General features: G+C 53.6%; 10 protein-coding genes across 10 annotated transcripts; 6 read left to right on the top strand and 4 right to left on the bottom strand.

Moving 5' to 3' along the window:
- The first annotated feature begins 1,809 nt into the window (after nucleotides 1–1,809).
- BJX68DRAFT_69549 (cutinase family protein) lies at nucleotides 1,810–2,908 on the top strand. The gene is made up of 4 exons (XM_071049621.1): nucleotides 1,810–2,051; nucleotides 2,099–2,190; nucleotides 2,243–2,457; nucleotides 2,511–2,908. Exons 1-4 carry the CDS (start codon nucleotides 1,976–1,978, stop codon nucleotides 2,770–2,772), a joined length of 645 nt encoding a protein of 214 aa, XP_070899666.1. The 5' UTR covers nucleotides 1,810–1,975; the 3' UTR covers nucleotides 2,773–2,908.
- Nucleotides 2,877–4,114, bottom strand: BJX68DRAFT_236005 (alpha/beta fold hydrolase). The gene has a single exon (XM_071039947.1). It carries the CDS (start codon nucleotides 4,025–4,027, stop codon nucleotides 3,044–3,046), a length of 984 nt encoding a protein of 327 aa, XP_070899667.1. The 5' UTR covers nucleotides 4,028–4,114; the 3' UTR covers nucleotides 2,877–3,043.
- Nucleotides 4,115–5,642: 1,528 nt separating this feature from the next.
- Nucleotides 5,643–6,911, top strand: BJX68DRAFT_236007 (putative pyridine nucleotide-disulfide oxidoreductase). Its single transcript, XM_071039948.1, has one exon. It carries the CDS (start codon nucleotides 5,873–5,875, stop codon nucleotides 6,809–6,811), a length of 939 nt encoding a protein of 312 aa, XP_070899668.1. The 5' UTR covers nucleotides 5,643–5,872; the 3' UTR covers nucleotides 6,812–6,911.
- A 491-nt stretch (nucleotides 6,912–7,402) lies between these two features.
- BJX68DRAFT_69582 (fungal specific transcription factor domain-containing protein) lies at nucleotides 7,403–9,113 on the top strand. The gene is made up of 2 exons (XM_071049622.1): nucleotides 7,403–8,603; nucleotides 8,659–9,113. Exons 1-2 carry the CDS (start codon nucleotides 7,569–7,571, stop codon nucleotides 9,061–9,063), a joined length of 1,440 nt encoding a protein of 479 aa, XP_070899669.1. The 5' UTR covers nucleotides 7,403–7,568; the 3' UTR covers nucleotides 9,064–9,113.
- BJX68DRAFT_69588 (sugar porter family MFS transporter) lies at nucleotides 8,943–10,987 on the bottom strand. The gene is made up of 5 exons (XM_071049623.1): nucleotides 10,806–10,987; nucleotides 10,674–10,754; nucleotides 10,512–10,622; nucleotides 10,125–10,451; nucleotides 8,943–10,073 (listed from the first exon to the last, which is right to left on the bottom strand). Exons 1-5 carry the CDS (start codon nucleotides 10,876–10,878, stop codon nucleotides 9,163–9,165), a joined length of 1,503 nt encoding a protein of 500 aa, XP_070899670.1. The 5' UTR covers nucleotides 10,879–10,987; the 3' UTR covers nucleotides 8,943–9,162.
- Nucleotides 10,988–11,358: 371 nt separating this feature from the next.
- BJX68DRAFT_69606 (bacterial alpha-L-rhamnosidase-domain-containing protein) lies at nucleotides 11,359–14,322 on the top strand. The gene has a single exon (XM_071049624.1). The coding sequence runs from the start codon at nucleotides 11,461–11,463 to the stop codon at nucleotides 14,203–14,205; it is 2,745 nt and encodes a 914-aa protein (XP_070899671.1). The 5' UTR covers nucleotides 11,359–11,460; the 3' UTR covers nucleotides 14,206–14,322.
- BJX68DRAFT_69611 (uncharacterized protein) lies at nucleotides 14,246–15,322 on the bottom strand. Its single transcript, XM_071049625.1, has 3 exons — nucleotides 15,023–15,322; nucleotides 14,476–14,963; nucleotides 14,246–14,415 (listed from the first exon to the last, which is right to left on the bottom strand). The coding sequence occupies exons 1-3, from the start codon at nucleotides 15,263–15,265 to the stop codon at nucleotides 14,286–14,288; spliced, it is 861 nt and encodes a 286-aa protein (XP_070899672.1). The 5' UTR covers nucleotides 15,266–15,322; the 3' UTR covers nucleotides 14,246–14,285.
- Nucleotides 15,323–15,412: 90 nt separating this feature from the next.
- Nucleotides 15,413–16,002, bottom strand: BJX68DRAFT_236028 (uncharacterized protein). The gene has a single exon (XM_071039949.1). The coding sequence runs from the start codon at nucleotides 15,848–15,850 to the stop codon at nucleotides 15,437–15,439; it is 414 nt and encodes a 137-aa protein (XP_070899673.1). The 5' UTR covers nucleotides 15,851–16,002; the 3' UTR covers nucleotides 15,413–15,436.
- Nucleotides 16,003–16,572: 570 nt separating this feature from the next.
- Nucleotides 16,573–16,847, top strand: BJX68DRAFT_266138 (uncharacterized protein; the record flags this gene model as incomplete). Its single annotated transcript, XM_071045408.1, has 2 exons — nucleotides 16,573–16,717; nucleotides 16,762–16,847. 2 exons carry the CDS (start codon nucleotides 16,573–16,575, stop codon nucleotides 16,845–16,847), a joined length of 231 nt encoding a protein of 76 aa, XP_070899674.1.
- A 1,953-nt stretch (nucleotides 16,848–18,800) lies between these two features.
- BJX68DRAFT_266140 (uncharacterized protein) lies at nucleotides 18,801–19,355 on the top strand (the record flags this gene model as incomplete). Its single annotated transcript, XM_071045409.1, has 1 exon — nucleotides 18,801–19,355. One exon carries the CDS (start codon nucleotides 18,801–18,803, stop codon nucleotides 19,353–19,355), a length of 555 nt encoding a protein of 184 aa, XP_070899675.1.
- Nucleotides 19,356–19,383: the final 28 nt, after the last annotated feature.

The raw sequence follows: 19,383 nt of genomic DNA on the forward strand, positions 1-19,383 counted from the left end.
GAAGAAGTTAAATAGGCAATAGAAGCCAACGACTCAGATATGACTCCGATCCCTTTGCTTGAATTCCTCCAAGCGTCCTTACTGAATGGCTCGACGCCGCATTCGGCTATACGAGGTGCTCTCATCAAGCCTCCGATCCCTTACCCCTTTTTCAGCATGTCTCTATTCCAAGCTCTTGAAAATGAATCCAATCGCGAAGCACTTCGATATACAAGCATTCCCAATTACGCATCCGCACAATGGACCCTCCAGCACAGGAATCATCATGCATGTAACCTCGTCCACACCAACCTCTTTTCTCCTCCAGAGTCTTCCAATTTCCAAGCTCCCAGTTCCACCTCGATCTCACGCACGATCCGAGACATCCCTCATTCTCCACCAGATCCTGATCGGGGGAATTGTCTCCGAGTCCAGCCGCCACGCAAAGTTTATCTGGACTCCAATTCCCCCCACTTGCAGCGGTGGTTCAGGAGAGTTTGACTTTGGGCATCGTGTTCAGGTCGGCGAATCAATCGACTTCGACTACTGACTCGCAAAGTTTGGGTTCGTGGATCGAACTTGGAGGAGTCGATGTTTTTATGCCAGAGATTTGGTTAGGGCCTGGCATCCACGGTAGTGAGCAGTTTTAGGTAGCAGCGTTTTTTATCTAATTTCCGCCGCTTTGTTAAGTAATTGTCAATAATTTTTCGACGGAGTTATGAGTAGTCGAGCGTCGCTTGAGTCTAGCTCAAAAGGCTCGGTTTGAAGAAGCTATAGGGCGAATCCTGATCGAGTTGCAATTTCGGTGGCTCCCCGGCTGTTCCAAGTTGTCGTCCTCCGAGTCGCTGGCTCTCGGCGACAGGATTTCTTCCATGCATATCTTTTTTTCTCCGATGCTCTATCTTGACTCTCGGTGGACTTCGTCAGAGATGCTGGGATAATCTCGTCTCTCCGCTGTTTCTGTTCAATGTCCTTGTTAGCTCTCCACCCCACAAAGGCTCGTCGAGCCTTGCGCTTGGATGATTCGGAAAATGCCGACAAGGTACTCCAACTACATGCCCAGCGATCTCCAAAGCGGGGTTGTCAAATTACTGTGCAGGCTTGGATAGAATCAGCGGACAAATGCACCGCCCGTTTGTTTGATTCCAGCAACAGTAAGGTCCATTAGTTTTAAGTTGCATCGACGTCGACCGATCGCAGATTCTCCTCTAATGTCAATGTCGCATTTGCAAGTCAAGTGCATCAACCGGGCAAAGATCAACGAACCACGATCTGCGGCTGATCATGCGGTGTCGAGAACAGGATGCGGTCCACCGAGGATTACCCAAGTAGGACGGAGTAGGGCTCCGGCTTTTGGTAAACTCATTGTTGGGCATCCGATGCCATCCAGAAAAGCGATCTAAATTTGCGAAACTGCCGCAATCCGAATCTGCACGGCACTTGCAAACGCGGGGTGCCTGCATCGTGTACGCCTCCCCCGCACTCTGAAACCCTTCATCCACTGCTAAGACGGCAGTTTCGAGCATCCTCGGTCGGAATTGCACGCATAAATAAATGAAAGGGCACTCGCCAAGTCTTGCAGGCGAGATGAATGCTACTCTTTTCCCCCCACAGGTGGAGGGGAATGGGCGTTGTACCCCAGGCCAAGGCCGAGGATGCTGCATTGGTCGAAGCCACAGTGCAGCGCCCAGACCTGTGGCTCCGATTTCTGGCTTTTCGTCACTCTTGGGATGGCGGTGGTTCTGCAGGTTTTTGAGGGTTCAGGCGGGATACCGAGGGTCTTCGCTTAGGGTATCAGTCTGAAGATGCATTCGCCAAGGAGATTCAACTGCCGACTTCGTCTCATGTTTTGGCTGCACACGAGGAATTGGATCAAGATGAGTCTGGGGATGAAGTATAAAGGGACGTTGATAGTCCATGGTCCTCAGTCTTCATCCCACAGCAGCAAGCCAAAGCAGTCCAAACAGCCTCTTCAATCCTCCAATCGTGCCTCAAAATGAAGTTCCAGTTCGCAGTCACCTTCCTCGCTGCCCTCGCAGCGGCCAGCCCCGTCAACATCGAGGAGCGCCAGAGTAAGTCAACGCTTGCCTGGCGGAATAACCACAGCTAATCCCTCTAGTCGGTGCCATCGGCGAGAACGAACTGCGCAGCGGCTCTTGCAAGGACATCACCTTTATCTTCGCCCGTGCCTCGACTGAGCCCGGATATCTCGTACGTCCATCCCGCTCTTGCCGCAGACCCATCGCTAATTTCAAGCTTATAGGGCATCTCAACCGGCCCCGGCGTCTGCGATGGCCTGAAGCTCAGAAGACCCGGCCGCGTCGCCTGCCAGGGCGTTGCCCCCGCCTACCGCGCAGACCTCGCCTCCAACTTCCTCCCTCAAGGAACCAGCCAGGCCGCCATCAACGAAGCCGTCGAGCTCTTCGAACTCGCCGCGTCCAAGTGCCCCAACACCCAGATCGTGGCGGGAGGATACAGGTGAGCCTCCCTCCTACCCTATCCGTATGGAAATCTTACTGACGCAATAACAGCCAAGGAACCGCAGTCATGCACGCCTCGATCTCGCAGCTGCCCAGCAACATTCAGAACCAAATCAAGGGCGTCGTGCTCTTCGGCGACACCAGGAACGCGCAGGACAATGGACGCATTCCCAACTTCCCGACTAATAAGACTAAGATCTACTGCGCCCTCGGCGACCTGGTCTGCACCGGTAGCTTGATCATCACTGCTGCGCACTTTACCTATACCGTCAACGTCCCAGACGCCATCAGCTTTTTGATTGATAGGCTTTGAGCGTTTCTAGGTACCGACTGTACCTAGAGGTTCGATGGAAAAGGGTTGGTCCTGGCTATTTCTGGAGGGAACGTTGAAGAGCTGTGTATGGAGGAGATTGTGAGAGGAGAGGAGAAATGACAGTTTGATTACTCGTACTCGAACGGATGTTCTCAATCAGGAAGGAGCACTCGGCCGCCCGCCAACTCGGCAGGTGCGACCAACTACCTAGTAGTGTAGTACATGGGAGTGAGGTATCGAACGGGAGTGGAGAGCCGAAGGTAATTGGCCATCATCGGTTTTCTCTCATGTGTCGCTGTATCAAAGATTCCGGGACCAACTCGGCGAAGATCTCATCAATGTGTCGACTCAAGGTATAGTGCGTCTCGCCCTCATACACACGCAGGTCTGCATGGGGAAGCCGCTCAGCCATATTGCGAATCATCTCAATGGGCACATTCGCATCCTTTTCACCGTGCCAGATCTGGATCTTATCGTAGCTCACATCCTCTAACCGATATCCCCAGTCGTGCGAGAGCAGAGACGCCTCCTGCACAGTTGCCGCGGATCCCTGTGCAAAAGCTTCAAACGCCATTGCTAGGACCTGTTCGCGTCGCTGCTTGGTCGATAAATCACTGTTCTCTGGGCTTTCCTGTTTCTCAAGCCAATTGTCTATCCAGCGTGTGACGGGTGAGGTGTTTGCGGCCCATCGAGAGACACCGATTATGCCGTTAAACACGCTTCCCAGAGCAGTCGGTGACGATGTCGCAGCCCATGACAGGAGCCTTCGGGAGGTTGACACGTGCTGGAGCCCGGCATCCCACGGCGCTGCGCCTGCGAGAATTCCAACTGCGGATAGTCTGTCGTGTGGGAGCGCATGCGCACAGGCGAGTGCATACGGCGAACCACCCGATCCTCCTAATACTGCGAAACGAGGAAGTCGTAGATGATCAGCGAGTGATTTCACATCCCCGGGCCAATCTGTGATCCGCTGATTTGGTCTAAACGTTGATAGACCGTACCCCGGTCGATCCAGGGAGATGATGCGAAGGCCCTGCCGTCGCGCGTTGCCCTCCACTCCACTTCCTTCAAGACGCGATGAAGGGAAGCCATGAAAGTAGAGCACGGGGAACCCAGTAGGAGCGCCATACTCGGCGAATCCGAGAATGCGACCGTCGCGAAGGGAGAGGGCTTGATTTGTTCGCGTGGCTTCGGTCGCAACAGGTGGAACGGCCTTGTTGCTTAACGACAATTGTATGCGCGACCAGGCTCTCATGGTATAGGCGATGGAGTTTGTGACCTTGAGATGGGATTCCGCAATCCACGAGAAGTCGAGCAAGTTTTGACCATCTATGACTCGAGCGCTCGGCGCCGCATTGCACCAATCCAGGCCTGATCACGCGCCACCAACTAGGTCCAAACGGCTATGCCTTTCTCAAAATCTCATCAGCCCAGGAACACCAAGCTTTATTCGCTAAAAACCGAGGCCCGAGATTACATGTCCTTCAACAGGTCAGACAGGTCCCAGGTGCTTTCCTGTAGCGGTCGAGTGTTCAGCAACTACAAGGCTAGAAGGACTGGTGGATTCGACTGCACCATATCAGTTCCATACAATACTATCTCATGCATTTTCCCGCTCAAGAACCAAGTTGCAGGGCTTGTCTCTGACTCTGTTGGGCCAGCAAGTTGACTCGGGATTATAAAGGGGAGGATAGCTCGAAGCTCCTAGCATTGGAAGCAGACTAGTTAGAACCAGCCGGCCCCGAACCTCGCATACTTTACAGTTACCAAAACCGAAATGTTGGAAATCATGGAAGAAGGTAAGTTGAGCAGAAGTCGATGTGAGGGGACTGGCAGCACGGAGGGCAACGCCAACTTCTGGGTCGATCAACACATGGGATTCTCCTGGGTTACCGACAATACCAGGCAGTATCCTTGTGACCAAGTTTCCTCTTGCGTCGTTCTGAGCAAAATCCGTTGCGACTCGGTGAAAATAGCGCAAGGACCGAGCGCTTCTGGTTCTGTACAAGGGGGAAACGTTGAGAAGCAATGAAAAAACATTTTGGAGCCGGATGACTTCAAGGCTTAGAAGTCGAATCAGCAAATCGAGATCAATGGCAGGTCCGGGGCAGGTGGGGAAACACAGCACGGAGTAAATATCCAAGCCTAGCCACACCACCCCTGTTAGCCACAACTTGGAGACCGAGATGAGGCTTGGCAGGTATCATGCAGGCAGGCAGTCTATCAACGCCTTTAGACATCTGCTGAGTTACTTCCCTCTGCATAACTAGCGAGTATACCGGTTTATGGTTTAAAGAACCTTCAAGGGCCGTAGATAGAGAATGTAAGGGACTACTCCATAAATGGTTCTGCTACAGGAGCCGCAATGATGAGGTCATAATGTGTTCAGCGTCTTTCAGCTTTCGTCCACGACAACCACACAATGACCATACTCTAGGTTCACTGACTGAGGGATGGGATCAGCATTTTCTCAGTCTCAATGATGAGGCCGGTTACATGTCCGCTTCTGCGGCTTTCCCCACGATGGCATCGAAGGACCCTCAGCACAGAGACGCTCCAGCAGCCTCGCAAAATCAAGGAGCGCGTCGTCATCCTCGGCTCAGGCTGGGGAGGCTACACAGTATCGCGCAAACTCTCGCCTAAGAAGTTTGCTCCCATGGTCATCTCGCCGCGATCATACTTTGTCTTCACGCCGCTCCTTACAAGCACAGCTGGAGGTGATCTGGATTTCTCGCACATTGTCGAGCCAGTCCGAGATCCCAAGATCAAGGTCGACTTTTTCCAAGCTGCAGTACGAGCTCTTGACTTGGAGCGCAAGACTATCCTGTGCGAGCCAACGGTCGTCAAGGGCGGTGTCACCGAGACCCATACCGAAGAAGAAGGCTGCTTTAGGCAGACCAAGAAATGGGAAAAGGGCGAGCCATTCGAAATCACATACGACAAGCTCGTCATCTCGGTCGGCGCCATCAGTCGGACATTCAAGACCCCCGGAGTAAAGGACAACGCCATCTTCTTCCGAGACATTGGCGACTCACGCCGCGTGCGACGACGGGTCCGGGAATGCTTTGAGCTAGCCATCTTACCCACGACCAGCCCAGAGATGCGTCAACATCTGCTGCATTTCGCAATCGTCGGCGCCGGACCTACCGGCACAGAGTTAGCAGCCTCGTTGCGCGACTTTATCAAGTCCGATCTCGTCACATTATACCCAGCTTTAGAGGGTATGCCACGGATATCCCTGTACGATGTGGCGCCCAAGGTTCTGTCCACGTTCGACGAGTCATTATCGCGATATGCGATGGAGACGATGAAGCGCGAGGGTATCGACGTGCGGACCTCGCATCACATCCAAGATCTCCGATGGGGAGCACCAGGCGACGAGCCGCCGTACGAAATGGACCCCAGAGGATGTCTAACCCTAACAACGAAAGAAGAAGGGCAGGTTGGGGTGGGAATGTGCGTGTGGGTGACGGGCAACGCGATGAACGAGCTTATCACTGGGTCACTGCGCGACGTCAAATCCTTTCCAACACAGTCAGCAGTCATGAAAGACGACATCCCAGTCCAGAGCACACAAGGCTGGAGATACAAAAAGGCACCACGAACCGGTGCCCTTCTCGTGGACGGCCATCTTCGCGTCCAGCTCGAGGACTCCTCTGGAGCAACAGCAGTCCTCAACGATGTATTCGCTATTGGCGACAACGCAATGCTCGAGACCGGTGCACCTCCTGCAACTGCACAGGTAACAGCACAAGAAGCGAAATGGCTGGCGGCGCGCCTCAATCACGGCGATCTGGGCCAAACTCCCGGGTTCTCGTTCAACAATATGGGGACCCTCGCGTATATTGGAAACGCAAAGGCGCTGTTGCAATTGCCAGATGGTGAAAGGCATATTCCGCATAAAGTGACCGGGCGCATGGCCTGGTTGGTGTGGAACTCGGCGTATCTGACCATGACAATCAGTTGGCGGAATAAACTGAGGATTGCAGTGCGGTGGTTATTGAATCGGTTGTTCGGGAGGGATATTTCGCGGTATTAGACAGGCGTGCGAATTGAGATATTCGGGTATTCAATCTAGCATGGGACTCGCTTCTTGATTGTTTGATGTGCATACTAGTAGTTCGACAAGATAAATGAGGGAAGAGCGTGCATGGATGTCTCTAGTGTTGTGTTTTGTTTGTGGCTGGGCTGTGCGGAGTGGGCAGATTAGTAATCGTCAGGGAAGTTGCGACCGAAGCAACACGCAAACGGGCGACCAACAGCTTCTATCTTCATTACTCTCGTCCATCGCATCCTGGCGATGTTCCAACCATACGATTCATGCTATGTCCCACAATGTCTCCAGGAGGGCGAGAGCTGGGGCTTGTGCCACCTGCCGGTAAGTGCCGTCCCACAATTGGGACGACTCGAAGCTCACTGCAACACACACAGCACTCGAAAGCGTCGCTGCATCCCGACCATTAAAGGGGAGGCTTGCCAGCTCTGCCACTCCCTTTCGATCCCGTGTACCCTTAGCCTCGCCCCGCGTTCATGCGTCTTGAATAACCATGGTGGACGGGTAGGGTCGATCCCTCCCCCTCGTCAGTCTCCAGTCGCATTAGAAGGTCCGCTCGAGGTTCTTGCGTCCCGAGACCTGTGCGTGGAGCTGGTCCATATCTATTTCCGATTTATTCACGATATCCCGCATACGATATTCCACGAGCCGTCGTTTTTGCGTCGTCTGAATAATGGGACAGCGCCCACGGTCCATATCTACGCTATGTGCGCGTTGGCCGCAAGGTAACGATTGACGCGCAATGTCTGCAATTCCCCAGCCTAGTAACATGCGGCGCAGATTCTCCAGCAACTCTTTCTTTGACGGCATACCTCCTTGCGACCGTGGCAAATCGTTCGCGACCGAAGCTGTTCGACTCTGTCAGGCCCAAATGATCTCCCCGAGCCTCGACACAGTGCAAGGGTTTCTCCTGATCGGGTATTATTTCAGCGGAGAAGGGAACGTTGACGGGAAGCATATATATGTCGGGCTAGCTCGGCTGCACGCCGAAAGGCTATCGCTGAGTGATAATCCAAGCGCTGTATATCAGGAAGAATACCGACGCAGCTGGCTCTCTATACACGTCGCAAGTCATTGGTCGGCCTGGGATATGGCCATGGAACCCATACGGCTGCCCGACGGACCTGATTTTCTACCCAAGATCGACGATGCTACATTTCGCACTGTTAGTCCCGAACTGTGGAATATGACACCTGTGCAGGATTCATCACGCTGTGACATGTGGGCTCAGATGGCGCGGACGCTCGGTATCTATGCAAACATCAATACCCTAATGCGACAGTTGAGCCGCAACATGATTTCATTTGACGAATATTGCGTCCAGGCTGCCAAGCTCGAATCTTCGCTTGAACAATGGGCGGAGAACTTACCCCCGAAGCTAACGTGGAGTTTTGACAATCTTATGCTCCTAGCAGGGCAGCTTCTCGGCCAAATATATCTAGCGATGCATATCGGCTTCTTCCATTTCAGACAGATGCTTTTTTTTCCATTTCTAGACTCGAGAGCTGCCCGAAACCCAGGTCCCGACCGAGCAACCAAATGCAAGGACAGCGCTGCCCTTGTGTCATCTATCTTGCAGTACTCGAAGAACATCAAGAATTGCGAGTTGGAGTACTTCATCTACGGGCATATTGCAGTGGTGAGCTCCTGCGTCCACCTACACACTCTTTTGTTCAGCGACGACTACCGCGAACTCTCAATGGCAAGGCAACGCTTAGTATCCAACTTTCAGTATCTCATGACTGTCAAGTCGTTTTGGCCCATCGTAGAACATTATGTATGCTCTTCTATTGTCAATCCTCCCGTCACCATGCGGCTAACATGTGTCACAGACCACCCATCTACGGACATTCCAAAATTCGTGCAGGGACTCCATGTCCGATCCGTTTGTGCTTGACAACTGGATGGCTCGCTTTCTTACTGAACACTCATCACCTTTGGCTGAAAGACAGCCTGTTCCCTCTCGGTCACTCGAATCTGGAGCGGTGATAGCCTCTGCCGAGCGGAGGTCGGGCTCCAGTAGTGCCACGCCTGCATCTCTACCTAGTATCGAGTTTCTCACGAATCATGAAACAGAATTGGATGGAGCAATCCATATTGGCGAAGAAGTGGCCCAATCGGACGACCTTGCGCGATTGCTACATGATCAGGAAATTACCGGGGAGGCCCTCGTCAATAGCGCCCTCAGCTGGCTATTAGATGGCGGCTACGAAACACATCAATCTACTCCAACTTAATACTATTCATAACATATTCACAAACTCCTCTCCTGATTTGCGCCAATTCACTTCCCGCTCCAGAGTCCACACGCTGATTCTATCTCAATAGACACAAATTCAGACTGCCTTTTCCACATGTACAGGGTTGGAGCTTTTCTCGACTGTCTGGCCATATTCCACTCCTGGTTGGTCATCGGCAATCTTTGATGGCTCCCGTACGATGCTGTCTCCGAACAGCTCGGCAATCTCCTCCAGTGTCTTACCGCTGGTTTCCGGGAGCAGAAAGAAGTACACGAAAGCAGCCGCGAAATTTGTCGCGATAAAGAGAGCATAGTATCTCCAGCCAACGTTCTCCATCGCAGTTGGTGTAATCTGGGACAGCACGATGGCTGCGACTGATTTGGAGAACACAGCCAGCCCCATTCCAGTTGACCGCAAGAAGAAGGGAAATAATTCCGAAGGCACAACCCAGATAGTGGCGTTGAAGAAAACGGCGTACCCACACGAGTAGATGAAGATCATAGCGATTGCCGCTCTGGCGCCGCTCAAGTTACTGTTGTTCTCGCTTCCATAAACGGAGGACAGGGCCATACAAATGGCAATCATGACTGAGAGGAAGATAGACCCAACCCAAAGTGTACGCGTACGCGGCCACTTGTCAGCTGCGCAGAACAGGTAGATGACTTGACCCAGCACTCCCATGATTCCGTATATGCCGCTGATGAGCAGAGAGGTTTTGCCGGTAAACCCAACCGTCTCGTAAAAGCTGCTCTGGTAGTTTTGGATGACTGACGAACCGCTGAACTGACCCATGACCAGGATGAAACAGGACATCAACGTGCGGTGCAGGTATTGACGAGACAGAAGACATGTGACGGCGCGGCGGAAGTTCGTGACTTGAGTTGACTCGACTTGGATTTGGCTCCGGATCTCACTCAGTTCCCGCAGTGCTCGGTCATCGTCTCCCATCCCGGCATGGATGGTCTCCAAGACAGCTTGGGCCTCCTCGTAACGCTCCTGCTGAACCACTGCTTTGCATTAGTGGTTGCCAACTTCAACAAGTCATGGAACAGACTTACACCATCGCGGACTGTAAGGGACGAAACAGCACCCAACCGCCAACGCAAGGGGTATGGGGATCTGCATAGCAAGAGGAATCCGCCACTGGGCATCTCCAGTCGCATATGCGCCACCGTATCCGATCCAATTGGCCGCAAAGAACCCGATGGAAATCATGAACCCCTGCAACCCCACAATCATTCCCCGCTTCTCGGGCGGAGAGACCTCTGCGATGTAGATTGGAACGACTGTCAGCATTATACCACAGCCGACGCCTGCAAAAAACCTTCCCGCAATCATCATTCCCGCATTCACGGCCGCGCATTGGAGGATGGCACCGACAATAGCTACGAGATTGGTCTTCATCAGCACAATCTCTCAAATGGGATACGGAAGATCAACCGTACCGATCACAGCACTACCACAGATAGTCCAACGTCTGCTGAATTTGTTGGCTGAGTATCCCGCGCCAAAGGTTCCAACAGCCTGGCCGACATTGTATAGGGAAACGATGGCACCTCCGCCAGGTCAGCCGAGAAATTTGGGGGCAATTCACAACAAGCAAATACCTGTCAAGGGAGCATTGACACCTGTTGGGCCCAGCATAGCGTACTTGAACGTGTCATGACCTAGAGTGGTTGCGATGATCCCTATGTCCGGGTTAGCCAAGGTCAGAAGAGATCAACGCAAGCCAGACGAACCCGAGTCTACCCCGTACGAGAATCCTCCCAGGGCAACCACGGAGGCAATGAGGAGGACGTAAAACGAAACCATCTTGAGTAGAAGCTGAAGCAGTAACTCTCCGTGTGATGAGACTTGATCTGGCACGGGATGAAGGCGAATATATATTCCTGGCCAGGGCCCGGCTAACCGGACTACCAATCACCCGAGCAGGAGAGACTCAGGCTTTCATACCAGTCAGCTCGCCCACAACTTCAGAGAAGCGAGGTATAGTATCACCCCATGGGGTAAAACGTGCAGCGATATGCGAGTCAATCGGCAGTTGGAGGCAGGTTCTGCTCAATCCCAGGCGGAGATCTTTCGGGGGAGCGGCGAGTGACCAATAGCATCACAAGAACGCCGCTGCTGTACAGGCTTCTCCGCAATACTCCTCTCGTCGCAGCAGCAATCAGATACCCTGCTGGGGTATCTCCAACTCCAAATTGGACCCGTCCAGGAGCGGATAATGTCATCTGATGATTCCGGATGCTCCATCTCTCGGTGTGGTGTTCCCCGAGCAGTTTGCTGGCCGTGTTGGCAATTTCCCGATGCTATAAGAATCAGTGCACGCGTGAGACTCGTCGTTTCTGATCAGTTTACCACTGTTCTTTGTCTACTCGACATACTGACTTCACAATGGCGGGTTTCTCAGTCGCTGGCCCAACATTTGAGCAGCATTCCACAGGTTTTGGTGTTGGAACTGCCACTCCACGCTTGTCTTGGCGATTCCTCACCACTGATGACTACCCAGCCGGCTGGCAACAAACGGCATACGAGATTCAGATCGCTCGTGAACGTGAAACAGAACCGAAAACATTCTCTGTGTCTAGTGATGCGTCCGTTCTTGTCCCATGGCCGGACACCCCGCTGAAATCCCGGGAAAGCGCCCAAGTTCGAGTTCGTGTCTTCGGTCGCAGCGAGGGTCATGCTGTGGAGCCGACTGATTGGTCGCCCTGGACTGTGGTGGAATGCGCTCTGCTCAGTCGGGATGATTGGACCGCCGTGCCCATCGCAGAGCAAACGGATGTTATCGACGGGCCGTTGAGACCGGTTCGATTCCGAAAGTCTTTCACTTTCGATGGAAGCGGAACAGTCAACCGCGCGCGACTTTACATTACGAGCTTCGGTATCTATCGAGCCTTCATCAACGGCCGTGAAGTGGGCGATCACTGCCTCGCTCCAGGCTGGACAAGCTACCGCCACCGACTCAACTACCAGACTTTCGACGTAGGTCATCTTTTGAGTAATGGTACGAATGTTATCGCGGTCGAAGTTGCAGAGGGGTGGTATGCCACGAGGTTAGGCTTCCGTGGTGGACGACGAAAGCTGTACGGCGACCGACTGGCCGCTATTGCTCAGTTGGAAGTTCAGCACGAATCGAACAAGAGCTTCTCCCTGGTTACGGATCGCTCATGGATCTGCCAACCCAGTGCAATCATAAGAAGCGAATTCTACGATGGTGAGGTATACGACGCTCGCGAAGAAAACCCCAACTGGAACCTCCACACCGATGAAACGGGGGACAGCTCATCCTGGAACATCGTGCAGGAGATCGAATTCCCGGCTGCACAATTGATCTCACCAAACGCACCTCCGGTTCGCGTTACCGAAGAAATCAAACCCGTCTCCGTACATCAGACACCTTCTGGAAAGACAATTGTCGACTTTGGTCAGAATCTTGTCGGTCGTCTGCGCGTCCATTCGTTGAACAAACCCAGTGGAGATCGTGTTGCCTTCACTCATGCTGAAGTGTTGGAGCATGGGGAGCTTGGGACACGCCCTTTGCGCCGCGCAAAGTGCACTGACGAAATCATTTCTGCAGGTGCGAAACTGGCCAATTGGACACCGCAGTACACATTTCATGGCTTTCGCTATGTCCAAGTCGATGGATGGGACGAGGAGAAGGACGGCCATCTGTCATCCAGTTTGACCGCACTCGTGATGCATACAGATCTAACTCGCACTGGCTGGTTTACTTGCTCACATCCGATGGTCAATCAACTCCATCAAAATGCATGGTGGAGTATGCGTGGCAATTTTGTTTCTATACCAACCGACTGCCCCCAGCGTGATGAGCGTCTTGGCTGGACAGGAGATATTCAGATATTCGGTCCATCCGCCAACTTCCTGTACAACACGGCTGGCATGCTTGGGGAGTGGCTAGAAGACGTGGCCGCAGAACAGCTCAACGATGGGAAGGATGGCTGCGTTCCTCCATTTGTAGTCCCAAACGTGATCAGCGACGAGCTCTGGCCTCCAACTCCGCAAGCTGAGTGGGACGATGTTGTCATCCTGGGACCATGGGAGCTATATCGCTCGTATGGGGATGTTGATATTCTCCGCCGACAATACAAAAGCATGCTTGCCTGGATTGATAGGGGTATCCAGCGTGGTCCTGATGGTCTATGGGATCCTGAGATCTGGCAGTTGGGCGACTGGCTCGATCCCACCGCACCGCCTGTTGAACCTGGCGATACACGAACAAACGGGACACTTGTGGCCGATGCCTACCTGGTCCGGATCACCTCCATGATGTCCCAGATTAGCACCATCATTGGCCAAAGTGCCGACGCTCAACGATTCAGCACCCAATACGACCATTTGAAATCGAAGTTCCAATATAAGTACGTCACCCAGTCTGGTCTGTTAGTAGGCGATAGCCAAACCGCTCTGAGTCTTGCAATTATGTTCGACCTCCACGCGACAGTGGAGCAGGTAAAGACTGCAGCAGAGAGGCTTGTTGATCTTGTCCGCCTTGCGAAATTTCGCGTTGCCACTGGCTTCGCCGGAACCCCAATCATTGCTCATGCTCTGACAAAGGGTGGCCACCCGCAGATTGCCTACAGGATGTTGCTCGAGAAGGGCTGCCCATCGTGGATGTACCCGATCTCAATGGGGGCTACGACTATTTGGGAACGATGGGACAGCATGCTTCCAGATGGCTCAATAAACCCTGGTGAGATGACCAGTTTCAACCACTACGCGTTGGGCTCCATCATCAACTGGCTTCATACCAGCGTAGCCGGTGTGAGTCCTCTCTCTCCTGGTTGGAAGGAGATCAGAGTGTGCCCTATCCCTGGTGGGACGATTGACTCGGCGGAAGCAATCTACGAAACTGCATATGGGCGATTGGAATGCCGATGGGCGATCAAGTCTGATCAAACCATCTTTGCGATGGAGCTCTTGGTCCCGCCAAATTCTCGGGCATTGGTTACGCTGCCTAGTGACGGGTCGACTACACAGGATAGCGAGGCAAGATGGGCTGGGTCGGGGAGACACCAGTTTTCGGTGCCATTCGACTGGATTCGTTTCTCGAGCGCGTGGCCGCCGAAGCCCAGGATCCCCTTTATGCGACGGCCGCAACCCGACAACATTGCATGAACGACATCTGGAGTAGACAATTGAGATAGATTATACTTCTGAGTTACAATCAAAGCGATGCAGGGTATATATTCTTCCAACTAATCAGACGTCTTGTCCCGACTCGACGGTGACCAACTGATCCAATGCGGATGATGAGATCCAAAAGAATTCTCGGGGTCGCCTGAGCTGTTTTCTAATGGCGCATCGCTGGGTCTATATCGCTTCGCGCTGAGAATATCCAGTCTGCCCGTATTAGCTTGTGCCCTCGCAATCAACAGGCGCACTCACAGAAGAATAACCGGGAACAAACTCTCCAGGGTATATGTAAACCGATCCACCTGCGACGCAACGGTTGTCGCCCTCTGCCTCGTCTTTTGCGACGAATATGTCACTGCGCGCGCTATACCGATGCAACACAGCGCCGCCAGCCGCAGCTCCGCACTGCGCATCAGGTATAAGAACACCCCGCCTGCCGACGAGGTCCTCGGAGACCGACGGTACGCCCTGGCCATCTGCTTGATGAGGAAGAACGAGCTCCATGTCTCGAGGAGCGCGATGGAAACAAAGTACCCGATATGCAAGCGGCTGATGACGACTTGGTTGCGTGTATCCCACTCCTCGAGCTGGATGGCTCGTCCGATGGCAATGGTGACGCGCAGAGCGACGATCGCAATGATAAAGGCCCAGAAGACGACGAGGAAGATCTTTCGCGCGCGCCGGCAGAGGATGTGCTTGAGGATGAGGTAGCTGTAGAAGGAGATGCCAGGTTCTTGGATCTGGGTCTGTCAGCTTTCATCTCATGTGCTGACTCCTGTTGTTAGAGGCAGGTACGTACCATCCAGAAGATGTCCGCAAAGATACTCGCAACAAGTCTCCCCGTACCGGGAGGACCGCCGGAATAGTACGCATAGTAGCAGCACCCATTTGCGAGCGCGCAGGCGATGGAAACGACAAGGGGTACAAAGTTCAACATGCAGATTTTCGTCATGCAAATGACCGAGATGCTGGCAAAGGTCAAGAAGACACCGATGGTGCTGAGGATGCCCCAGCTAGTTTCGAGGAAGACCGGCGGATCCATCGTGAAGAATAAGCTCCGCCAGAGCTGGCGCACACGAGTTCAAAACCTCATAGCATGCGATATCTCAAAAGCTGAGATGGTTGCCGGGATGATGGATGAAATATGAGAGTGCGGGTGTGGCGAACATCGAACCCCGGAAGGCGAAGGCTTGCCGGCCTTCAAGGTGCCTTTCTAGTATGGGTAACTATTTAACCGACTCGCAGATGAGTGCTGGGTGACTTCACGACGCTGCTGTTCCATGGTACTGAGCGACCCCGACCACTGCCAAGCCCAGTGGCAATCGAATCCGGGGGCACCTTTGCGGCTTGGCGGGTCATGAGAGTTCGCTGAGCTCCAAGCTCTCCATGGTTCTCTTAATAGAATTCGGCCGGCTTCGGTCTTTTTGGTAGCATTGAAGTCTGGTGCGGGATTTCGCTCAAGCGGTTGAATTTCCGCAAATCGACCGGTGGACTCGGTCGGATTCCGCTGTGATTCCGCCGTTAGGGTTGGATGTGCCCGTACGGCAAGAGGCAGTCGGGCGTGCTCGGTATTCCATCGCCGGGAAGATGGTGGAAAGATGGGAGAATTAATAGAGGCTGAGGGCATTCAAGGTCTCTAGAGGTGGGTATGACAGTATGCACGCTCAGATGCCCGCCAGAAGGGATGATCTAGGGGGACCATGGTCATCTTGATGTTCGAGGGCATCAAACGACGATATACCACAGCCCAAAAATAACACGAGAAGCTTGTCATGTAACGCCAGTCAGGTGAAACGCAGTGCGTCTTCTAATACACCATAATTCTGACGACGTCACGATCAACGGTTGCAGAATATTTACAGCCCCTATTTGTCTTGGCTCGCGACACTGGCCAGCCATGCTGACAAGGTGTAACAACTCAGACAGCCTGATCGTCAGAGCTCAGATGTACTATCGTGAACGTTATCGCAGGTTAGCCCCAGTCGGCTAGCTGATACTCTGAGCAATGAAAGTGGAAGGGCACCCCCGGCGAATCAGTGGCCCCCACGGCAGCAGCCCCGGCCTTGGCCACCGAATCCAGACATTATACCGGTGCTTGTCTCGGAGAGCTAACGACCAAGAGGAAAGCCTCGCCGCGAGTGCCGATCGCTTCTAGCCCCATTGGGATGCATCGCGCGCGGCTAAACACTGCCTCCGAGCTCTATACTTGTGTTCTTTGTTTGATGAGCTGCAGGATGCTGACGAGGATGATGGAGGGTGTCGGAGGAGGAATCCTGGGTGGCCAGTATAAGGAGAGCGCATCCTGCCATCCTCTTTCATTGAATCTTACGCAGTTTGATTCAAGTCGAAATGGCAGAAAGCACATCCAGCACGTCTGCCACCTCCGAGTCTGAAAAGACAACTCAGCCAGCGCCTCAAGCGCCGCTGGACACCATTCCTGCTTGGAAATGGAAGGGCAGCCTTCTCGTCTTTGTCCTGACGACCCTTATCAATGGTATGTCGCTGGCCTAACCTGTTTCCCGTGACTAACATGTGTAGGATACGATGTCAGTAGGCTTGCGATGAAGAGGGAGAAGTTGGATTATGGGCGGGGCAAGAAGGAAAAGGAGGGAGAGAGTGCTTGAGGCAGACGTGGACGGGATGCGTATACGGCCTTTATATCCGTTGCTTTTGGGCATTTGCTGGTTTGGGTAGTTTTTGTAACGATAGCGTATACCACTTGGCTTAATCCTTTCTACGAGCTCTCAGCGATAGGCATAAAAGGTTTGGACGAGCACTACCCAAGGCAGACGGGCTACCTTGGGATATCCTGAACAAGGCACAATGCTGCCAGCTGAGTGCTTCCTTCTATCAGGTATGCGCTTAACAGCTAATTGGGATTGGATGTAAAGATTCGTCACATAGATCATCAGGCTCTACTGACGGTGACTTCGACGTCAACGGCCCCGGCAATATTATCTTCAAGCGGCAAAGAGCGTCCATGACTCAAGCCTCAGCTGCTCGAATACGAACCCCACACCTTCAGGGCCGATAAATACGGCCTCGAAGCCCCTCCAGTTTCCGTTCTCGAAGCACCGGAGAGGATTAGGTCGAGACAATGAACCTCCTGGACCTCCCATCTGAGCTCATCCTCTCGATAGCCCAGTATCTCAACGTCAAGCAACTCTCCCGCTTCGCGCGCACATCCCACCATGTCCATTGCCTCGCCATGCCCCTCGTCTACCGCCGCAACGTCAGATACAGCCACAGCTCCGGTCTCATCAAGCAACTCGCGCCGCTGGAGAAAAAGAGTCGCTTTGGTTCGTTCTTCGAGGACATGGAAGCCGATCTCGACGAGTACGAGCATCCCTCTGAGCCAACGAGCCCCTCGGGCCTGCCCCTCCCCGTCACAGCCGAGATCCGTGCGCGGAATACAGTCATTGGCGAGTTCGTCAAGTACGGCGCGGATCTGAATCTCGTCACGGGCACGAATGGCTACGGCCAAGAAAAGCCCCTGCTGCTTCACGCCGCGGGCGAGCGGAACCTCGCCTCCGTGATCCTCGTCGTCAAACACGGCGCCGACGTCCGAGCTGTAAGCGACTATGATCAAAAGGGTGCCCTGCACTGGGCTGCGCTCGGAGGGTGTGCGAAGATTATCCGGTACTTATTGCTTCACGGCGCAGAGGGCGATATCCACGCGCGGGACGACGAGGGCCGGACGCCGTTCCACTACGCCGCTAAATACGGGCACGTTGCTGCAATGCGCATTCTTGCTGAAAATGGCGCGGATATCAACGCGGTGGACGACGAAGGAAACACAGCCCTACATCTCATGATGATGAACGGAAAGCCTGCGCCGGACGATTGGTGCGTTCCGGCGCTAAAGACAATGTTCGAGCTCGGGGTCGATACTGAAGTACAGCTTCTCGAGGATGGAAAGACAGCGCTGCATATTGCGGTGTTGAACCAGCGGGACCCGGTCTTTATCGAGACGTTGCTAGCGGAGGGAGGGATGGATCTGAATTGTCGGACGGTGGAGGGGCGGACGCCGCTTTCTTGTGCGGTGGAGAAGGGGGATATGTATGTTTTCAAGATGCTGCGCGAGGCTGGAGCCGATGTTAGTACGAGGGATGAGCAGGGCAGGTCGCTATTGGACATGGTGCTGGCTGATGATGAGCGTGCGTGGGAGTGCTTGCCGACTTTTCTGGAGGAGGGGCTGTGTAGGATAGACTCTGATGTTGGTGGGCAGACGTTGATGGAGTTTTTAGAGGAGAAGGACTGGCTGTATACGATTCGAGGCCGGGTTGAGGGTCTTGAGTTGGAATGATCAGAAACATCTTTGAGCTCTTTCATTGCCAGATAAAGGCATTGTTCCCCTTTGCCTCGGTGGTAGGCAACCCCCTTTGGTCTCTATACAAAGCACCTCTGAGCTTTCCAACAAAGAACTGGCGAACAAGCGATTTACTTGACAAAGACGCCGAGACTATAAAACCAGCCTGAATCCGCCTCCTATACTGACCATCAACACCTCGACAATCTCAACCCTACTTTCCGACATCACAGCTTCACAACACCACCACAACACCAACACAACAACAATGGTCGCCGCACTCGCATCCCAAGACCGCCCCGGCGACAACGTCGACCTCGAAATCGGCATCTCCATCATGTACCCCTCCGCGCCCCAAGACTGGGTACTAACCCTAACTCCCCTCTGGCCAACCCGCTCAGAACCGAGAACTGGGATAGTTGCAGCCATCCAGAAACCCAGCACATACTACTACATCACTCCCAGCGGCACCGCTAACCCACCTGCAGCAGCCCCGTTCACATCCGTCGCGGTCGTCGACAAGGTCTTTGAGGTGTGGCCGATCGCGTACACGGTCCCCGTTGCGCGGATCTCGGCGGCGGATCGGAAGACAGTTGATGAGGTTGTCAGGTTGGCTACGCCGAGGATGTCGCAGAAGTTTGTCATGGGGATTATCAAGGAGTTGGAGAGATTGAGGGTTGTTCCTGCGGGGACGGCGGAGGAGTGTAGGGAGAGGGTCGAGGTCGAGTATCTCACCAGGTCGTCGAATGAGAGTTCTAGGAGGGGATCCGAGACCTCTAGAAGGGGGTCTCAGGATGGGACGGGAGAGAAGAAGGGTAATTAGGAGAGATCTTGGAGAGGTAAGTGTCCTT

This window comes from Aspergillus pseudodeflectus (assembly GCF_044049435.1).
Source record: "Aspergillus pseudodeflectus strain CBS 756.74 chromosome Unknown BJX68scaffold_18, whole genome shotgun sequence".
Lineage (NCBI taxonomy): Eukaryota > Fungi > Ascomycota > Eurotiomycetes > Eurotiales > Aspergillaceae > Aspergillus > Aspergillus pseudodeflectus.